Source organism: Cryphonectria parasitica, assembly GCF_011745365.1.
Source record: "Cryphonectria parasitica EP155 unplaced genomic scaffold M406scaffold_2, whole genome shotgun sequence".
Taxonomy (NCBI): domain Eukaryota; kingdom Fungi; phylum Ascomycota; class Sordariomycetes; order Diaporthales; family Cryphonectriaceae; genus Cryphonectria; species Cryphonectria parasitica.
The window spans coordinates 308,754-317,377 of record NW_024468910.1 but is presented as its reverse complement, the minus strand read 5'-3'; the positions used below and the strand labels follow the sequence as shown (position 1 = coordinate 317,377).

Genomic DNA, 8,624 nt, shown 5'->3' with positions numbered 1-8,624 from the left:
TATAGCCTGAGCTTGCTATTCTTCTTAGATACAAACAGGATAGGTGTCAGGGCTTGTATGCGCACAAAGGAAATAGGTGGCTCTTGCGACCCCTGGTGGCGGTCCAGGGCTGCTGCGAGGGCTTCGCTCCGAAGCAGCGCTCTCGTACGATGCCGCGTGGCCATCAGGCCATTGTCATCCCATCTAGTCCAGGCCAATTGTGTACATAAGGGAAAGGGGAACAACAGGTCCAGCAGCGAAAAAGAGGAGGAGGGAGATAGGTTCAGTAGTCCCTTTGAATGGAAGCGTCAACAGAGCGGCTTGGGAGCAGCTCACACCCCTTCACCTCACTTGTGTGCCCTTTTTACCCTGACAATAGGATATCCTGCTGGTAATTGCAATAGTTGTATATATTCCTTTTTGAAGTTCTTATCGAGATACTTCTTAAGCGCTTCTAGCTATGCTTTATCTAGTTTATAGATGAGGAAGAACTTGGGCTGTTTTCCTTTTTGTAGCGGAATCTTGTGGTTGTATGAGCTGTATTTTGGCAATTCTGTATCCAATTCTTTCTGGAATAATTTCTTGAATTTGTAGTATTTTCGTGATATGCTTGCGAGTATTGGTTCTAGTTCATATTCTGTTTCTGCTACCTGGAGGAACAGCAGATACTGTTGAGCGTGTTTCTTCTCGCCAGTTGTTTTTGGTGGCGTTTTTGAAGGCCTTGAGCGGTCGCTCCGGGCCGGACCGACCGTTTGAGGGCCTGGTTTCGAGATTTTCTTGTAAGCTTACAATTCACATTCTGAAGCCTTTCCTTGTTGCTTCGGAGCGAACCGATCTGCTGAGGGCCTCGCTTCCGTTGTTGTGTTGACCTGTTGGCGCCCTGGCACTGTCTGGGTTCGCCTGTTACTAGGTTCTTCTCCTTGAACCGTCAGCCCTGCTGACCTGGAGATATATATGAATCCGTTTGAAGCTTCTTTTCCCGAGTATTCTTCAGTAACTGAATTCCGTCCTGCGCTGTTGATTGCAACTATCTCCCTGGGTATAGCTTGTTCTCATGAGATCTGGCTAGTAGTCCAATCGATTCGAGAATTATATTCTTTAAGCTATGGAAGCTCCAAAATCAGCTCATGTTATGCTATATCTGTGATATCAAAAGAAACTCTGATTACGTATCTCTGAATCAAGATAGATAGATAATCAGTTTCCGTATTGATTATATCTTAGTTATATGCAACAGATTATCCTTTCATACTGCTGAGGATATAGGATTAGCTCTTTCATTTCCATCGTAATTGTGCCTAATTAATAATATATGAGGATATGAAGTTTCCCTGAGCGCTATTATTCAATAGTGCGCTGTACTTGTATTCATGAATGCATATATTGAGCTTGATGTAAGCGTAGTTTGCTCTGGAAGCTTTACATAGAAACTGTTCTGATCTGATCATCTGCAGTTCCTTTATAAGCAATCCTAGCCTTTTGAGTTTTCTGAGAACTGCCTGTTCTCTTTTTAAGCTTGCTTAGCTGCTTCTCAAGCGAGCTTTCTAGCTTGCTTTTACTCATATTATTGCTGTTTCTAATTATTTTTCTATTAATGCTAGTTGCAGATCTTATTATTGATATGAATCATGCAGAGCATTATTCTGCATCGCTACTATTCCATCTCCTTATTCACGCATGGCCTAGAGCAGTTATCTGGTAGTTCGATGTATGCATTATTGTGCTGCTTATTAAGAACTTCCCTGAAGCGAAGTTCTTGTTTCTCAACAGCTTGAAGGATTTGTTCTGATTCTCTGATAGGGAACTACTTATATTGCATCTTCTCTGAGAAATGTATTCTGCAGCTATAATAGGCATAGGAGATTCATGCTAGCTTGTGGTATAGATTATGGAGTGAGCTGACTCGAGGATCTTCGTCTTATTGCATCTCGATGTTTTGCAAAGGGATGCAGGTGAAGAGTTCTTCTAACTCTATTTCATAAACAAGATATTCAACTCATGTTGTTTTCTTATTCCACTCGATGCTAAAGGAAAACCTCCCTTTCCGAACCTTCGTAGGGCTGTCGGATCCGCTGTTCACGAAAGACTCTGCTGGATCGCTAGGTCATTCATCCTGGCTTGGTTCTTCTGTTGTCTGAGAGGTATTCTCGGTGTTGTCCAGGTATTTGTACTAATAGCCAAGGGGGTATCATCCCTTATTCATATCCCTGGTTATAGTGCTTAGCGTAGATAACGAGGAGTGATGAAGGGTATCGTTGCTAAGTTCTGTCTCCAGCGCCTGGATACTTTGTTCGATGATATCGGAGCAGCTCGAGTTATCGCTGCTCGTAGTTGTGCTAAGCGTATGTTCTTGCCCTTCTATCGCTATCTGCCTGTAGCGCCTAGGTTTCTGAGAGAACTATTCTGAGCTTTTCTTATTTGAGAGATATATTAAGCAGTTGTTATTATAGCAGAATGTTCAGCTGAGACTTCCGTGATTGATAGAGTTCGATACTTGCTCCGAGGGAATATTTTTGCTCAGTTGATTGAAGATTTCTTATTGCTAAGCAATATTCACCTGACGTTCTTCTTGAATGGGTTGCTATTTGTTTTTCCTGAGCTGATAGCAGTTATATGAGATATGCTCTTGTTTATTGCAGTTGTAGCAAGTAATACTGTTCCTCTTGCTGTACTGTCTGCTAGCAGCATTGAGTTCCATGGGGCCAGCATGCGTAATGCCACTCTGAGCTGTGCTGCTCTGTTAACCGCTGTTCTTGTATTGGAGTTTCTTGCCTATATTAGCTGGAAATCTCCAAATCTGGCCTCCTCCCTTCTTGAACTTCTCCACCCGTTATTCGTACAGATGATTATTAATGCGGATTGCTTGATTGGAGAATATTGCAAAGTTCTCTAGCTAATTCTGCTTAGAGATTTCATTCTTAATATCATTCTTAAGTCTCTTATAATAATGCTTTATAAGATTCTTATCTTTCTATAGAAGTTATACTGAGAGTTGTTTGAATCTGATTATATAAGCAGAAGCTGATTTGGTTTATTTGAGATTCATAAGCTGCTGAGCTGTAGTGCATTCCTTATTGGAGTTGCTAAAGGTTTCCTTAAGAGCTTTCTCAAAGCTTGCAAAGGAGTTGAACATATCTTTGATATTCTGAGTATGCGCATCGGGATTGTTTTAATATTCCAGATAGTTACGTAGAGAAGATTTGTATCAGATAAGAGTATTTTTTTCGAAACAAATCTCTGCAAGAATAATCTTCTTAGATTCCTTAGTAAACTGGATTGCATGATGCAAAAAGTATGCTTTGCAGTAGATAAGAAACTTATGCAGTATCTTTTAGTTGCTATTATACATGGCAAGTTTGTTCATCTTATACATTTTTTCAGCATTATTGATAGTTGTAGAGATGGACTGCGCCTGCTGAGCCTGTTGAGCTAGCTAAGCCTGTTGGTTAGCAATGGTAGCGCTCTGAGCCTGCTGCTGATTGCGCAGGTTCTGAATACGCTGGATGAGCTGGTACATCTGGTTGACCAGTTCTTCCTGAGTAGAGGCGCGCGAGAACGAAGAGGATCCCTGAGAAGCTATCGTATTCCGTATTGTTCAAGAGGTAATACTGAACCGTTCTTGAACAAGAGTTATCAAAATGTAATAAGCACTGCAGTAATCCGAAGATTTCAAAGTATACAAAGAGTTTATGCTAACAAGAGCAATATCGGGTGTAGGCTTTGAATACAGAAATACAACCGGAGTAACTATGCAAGTGTTCACTGCCTTTGAGGCTATCAGAGTAAGAGAGTAATCTGATACTTAGATTAACAACTGAAGAGCTATGTTCTGGTGGTCTATCTAATGGTAATGAACGTGTTCTTATATATCCAGCTCTTCAGTATGGACTGCAAGGGTCGCAGCTCGACTGCTCCGGTTCATGCTCTGGACCGTAAGGACCGCAGCTCGACTGCTCCGGTCCATGCCTGGATCGTAAGGACTGCAGCTCGACTGCTCCGGTCCATGCCCTGAACCGTAAGGACCGCTCGTCGATCGTTGCGGTCCACCCCTGTCCTAGTGGAGCTCGTCGTCTTATATCCCTAACCCTTGGTTACGTAATCCTTTGCTGACTGTCCAATGTTGAGTCGTGACACCTAATCTTTGAGAGGATATCCTCGTCAAGAATATCACATAGGTCACTTGCCGCCTGTTCAGCATGCTCCGGGTTTGGAGTACCGAAATCCGTCCTACATTGCTGTGATGTTTTTGCTGCGCAACGGTCATGAAGTCTTCGGGTGTGAAGATTCGGCAAGGGATAATTGGCAATGGTAAGGGGAGGAAATCACTGTGAGACCGGTATAAGTGCAGCTCGCCATCCCGCTCACTGGAGGAACGGAGGTGGGCCAGGAGGGCTAGCGCCCACGAGTAGTATGGTGCTGATGGGTTTACCTGTTGCTACCAAATGACGCCCTACCCCACATTCAGCCGCCAGGAATGACTGACGAATGATCGACTCGGCATAGAGATGTTCCTTCCGGCTGACTCAGCTGCGTAGCTGGGCTGATGCCTCTCTAAACGCGACCTCCATCAACCGCGTCCACCTCAGGGGTTATATCCTCCTCCTGTGGCGTCTCAACTACAGTCAAAGATCATCACCAGCTGCTTGTCTTTTAGTACTTCGCGAAGAAAAGAGCGTCTCGGACGTGTCCATTAACTCAACTAAGACGGTAGGGAACGCCAGCCAGCTTCCAGCTCTGCACGCCCACCCAGCTGATCATATCATAATACAGAGCGTTGCAACCTCCTGCCAGGACGGGCTGTTTTGAAGCCATCTCGCCGCCCGACGCTCTCGGCTCCATCCCCGACCGCATCAAACCGCTCCTACATGCTGCCCTCATCGACAACCCTGAAAATCCGCTTACGGAATCAAGTCTACCGCATTGTCGAATCAATCCCCCTTCTTATACCCACGGCCTCTTCCCTCTAGCTTACGCTGTAGCTCTACATACCTACGATGGCGGATCAATCGCTATCAGAGATCAGAAGCTATCCGATTAGGAACAAACTTGATGCTTTTCATGCTTCTTTTGCTTCACTCTGTGAAGACAGAAACATCTCTTGCACCCCAGACGCGCTTGATCAGCTTGTTAAAGAAGGTAAGAGAGAGATGAATGCTTGGCTGAGAGAGTCCTGTCTAAATTCTATACAGATATCCAGAATCTCGCCCTCGATCTCCTGTTTGCTATCCGAAACCTCCCAGCTGTTCGTAATCTCCAGCCGAATGCAACCCACAGTGCCCTTCGCAGTGATCTTCTGAACCTCAACTCTGCTGTTACCTCCAACGACTTCGATCTCGACTGTATCAAATGCCTCCTCAAGACAGCTATCGATGTTCGTTCCGACGATGCGCTGATCTGGGACCAAGTTCATTATGCTATCACTGCTGCATCCGCCTCACGCCCCCAGCCAGTTGCTCCTGCCGCCCCGCGAACCCCTCCTCGAAGCGTCTCAACGCCCGCCAGTGCTACGCCAGTGGTCCGCTCCACATCGTCGTTTCAGGGCAAGGAGCAGACTAAGAAGATACTGGATCAGGCCCTCTTGTACGAGCTCAACGGGACTATCTTTCGAGGCGTTAACGGCTTCTTCGAAAAATACTTCGAGGGCCAGTCATGGACTGAGCAGTGCAGGACTATCTACCAGTCCATCAGCGCAAGACATGTTGACGGGCAGTGGGCGGACTTTCCCGATCCCCCAACACAGAAGGATGTCTGGGCATGGCTGCTCCAATTCCAGGAGGACTTTCTCGTCGGTGCACCATCTACATACCACAGCGCTCCGAGCACCAGCGCTCTGATGGGCGGTGAGGCCTCGCGGCAGCTCGATATCTTTCTAAAGCCTAGAAGCGTTGATACTCCCAAACATGACTGGAAGGATATACTCGTTCTCGGAGAGCATAAGCAGTCGCACCCCGGCCCTAAGACGCTGCTGCTGCAGCTCTCTCGCTACATGCGCGATCTCTTCACCAGCCAGCCCACTCGTCGGTTTGCTCACGGGTTCTTCCTACACGGAACCAAGATGGAGCTCTGGGTTTTTGACAGATCGGGCCCCTACAGCTCTGGCGAGTTCGATATTCATGAGGAGCCCGACAAGTTTATACTCTCCCTAGCTGGATATGCATTCATGAGCGACGAGGAGCTCGGCCTCGATACCTTTACTAACTGCAGGGGCAGCAAGCGCACTATTACTCTTACGAGCGATGTGCATGGCAAGAAGAGGAAACTGCAGCTAGACCAGGAGCCGTTCGTTAAGCAGAGAGCGGTGGTCTGCCGGGGCACAACCTGCTTTAGGACGACTGATCACAATAATGTTGTGAAGTTCTCCTGGACTTCGAACAAGCGGCCCCCAGAGGCAGATCATCTCAGGCTTGCTTACGAGAAAGGCGTTGAGGGCATTGCTCAGTTTGTGGGATATCAGAGAATCACGAGCATCGCTGATCTCCGCAGCGGTCTCGTGTTTGGTCGCCCATGGACTATTCATGGTGCCGCCGGCGCTGAGCTCACATCATCCCGCTCCCTTACCTCGCAGTCGCTCCAGCTGCAGCAGGTTAGCCAAGCCGAGCCGAACAAACAATCCACCAGTCAATCTGGGTCCCTAACACGAGTGCTGCAGCTGGCTCGCCAGGAGAGCCATGACTCAAGGAAGCGAGCGTCTGTTGATAGCCAGAACGTAGCTACTGCCAAGAGGCAGAAGTCTAACAGCCACTCCTCAGGGCTCCGCTATGAGCTGAAACCTGATGCTCCGGGCAGTCTATACGATCGGAGCTCTGACCCATACGATAACCGCCAGCTCGGCTGCCTCGCCATCTCTCCTGCAGGGCGGGGTCTCAATAGCTTTACAACTATATCTGAACTGCTTACTGCTCTCCGAGACGCTATCAGAGCTCATCGATCTCTGTACTTGACCGGCAAGATCCTACATAGAGATATCTCGGAAAACAACATTATCATCACAGATCCTCGCTGTGCTAATGGATTTACCGGAATGCTAATCGATCTTGATTTGGCTAAGCAGATAGGCAGCGGTAGATCAGGTGCACGCTACCAGACTGGCACGATGGAGTTTATGGCTATCGAGGTTCTACGGAACGCTGGACACACCTTCCGACACGACCTGGAGTCCTTCTTCTATGTCCTCCTCTGGGTCTGCGGCTGCCGGGCATGGGAGAGGGGTTTTCTCTGCGATCCTAAGGCAAGGCCGCCCAGCGATGTTTGGAAGACGTGGTACATGGGTTCTTTCGATGATATTGCATTAAGCAAGCAGGGGCATATGCATGCTGACAGCTTCGAGGTGCTTCTGGCTCATTTTCCGCCATCCCTTGCCTGTGTCAAGCCACTATGCAGCGGACTTCGCCGGATTCTATTTCCCATCTCGGCTGAAGGCAAGTTATATATTGGCACGCCGCCAGAACCAGGACCTCTATACGATGCTACCATTAAAGAATTCGATAATGCAATATCTGGCATTGCATCTCACCCGAACTCCTGAAGTAGCGTTCTGGGAGTTATAGATGAGATAGATGGATGGCATTATATCGATATTCCTGATAGCTGAATTAATTTCACCTTCAGATGCTAGATTGAGATATGCAGTACTTAGGAGAGCTTTTGATCTTCGATTATTATGTTTAGGGCGGCAGTGTTGGGAAATCTCGCCCAATAGATCAAGATAGGAATCGGATCTCTAGATCTTGGAAACCTGATATTGTGTAAGTTCGACCGTTACGCAGCTATATAAGCCACAGCCGTTTCCAGTCAGCTGGGAGTGGTTACTCCTTTTAGCTGTCGCACAGGTTATGCAGCCCTCTTGCCCTTTCTTTCGAGCATTCACGATATTTGAATCGTTCCTCGACCCCTGATTACGGCAAAAACCTCGAATTCGACCTCGAATCGCGCTCAACGCGGTTGAATTCACTCAAAAACAACAGAGAGGACCCTCAAGCTAGTCCTTTCGACCCTCAAGCTCTTCAGGACACCAAGCCGTCCTGATCCCCATAACAGATGGACTCTGATAACGAGAACATCGCAAGCCAGTCCGTCAACGAGGACATACAAGCTGTTCCAAGCATTGAGGAAGCGGCTACGGTCCCTCTTCCATCATCACCAAGACTACCAACAACGATGGCATTCAAGATGGACGGAACAAGGGTGATGTTCATCCAGCACAGCGTCCCAGCGCTTTTGGGAGAGCCTGAGAAGTTCCTGAGCTTCAACATCAAAAGGGACAAGGAGAACTCGACGATCTTCCTCTCGCAGGAGGAGTATGCCAGAAAGATCGTCATCCTATACGGCTTTGAGTCACACAAGGTCGCGAAGACCCCGTGGCCGGTTGGCTTTGAACTGCCTAAGGCCTGGGAGCCTCTTTATGACCAGACAAAGCTCTATCAAAAGCGTACAGGAGCACTGAATTGGCTATCTACTGGTACGAGGCCTGACATCTCGTTCACGGTGGGAAAGATCGCCAAAGGTAATGCGGGCCCCTCAGCAGCTCATATACACCTTCAAAAGCACCTATTTCGCTACCTCGAGAGGAACCTCGACCTTGGCATCCTCTTCAATGGTTGCATGCTCTTGAACAACATCATCCTTCTTTCACCTCACTGTTCCAA

General features: G+C 47.4%; 2 protein-coding genes across 2 annotated transcripts; both read left to right on the top strand.

Annotated features, from left to right (window-relative positions):
- Window positions 1–4,970: 4,970 nt before the first annotated feature.
- On the top strand, window positions 4,971–5,437 carry M406DRAFT_224036 (uncharacterized protein; the record flags this gene model as incomplete). Its single annotated transcript, XM_040915670.1, has 2 exons — window positions 4,971–5,115; window positions 5,169–5,437. Coding segments are annotated over 2 exons (414 nt in total), but the record flags the coding sequence as incomplete, so codon positions are not given.
- A 3-nt stretch (window positions 5,438–5,440) lies between these two features.
- Window positions 5,441–7,504, top strand: M406DRAFT_251224 (uncharacterized protein; the record flags this gene model as incomplete). Its single annotated transcript, XM_040916751.1, has 2 exons — window positions 5,441–6,562; window positions 6,629–7,504. Coding segments are annotated over 2 exons (1,998 nt in total), but the record flags the coding sequence as incomplete, so codon positions are not given.
- Between the last annotated feature and the right edge of the window lie 1,120 nt (window positions 7,505–8,624).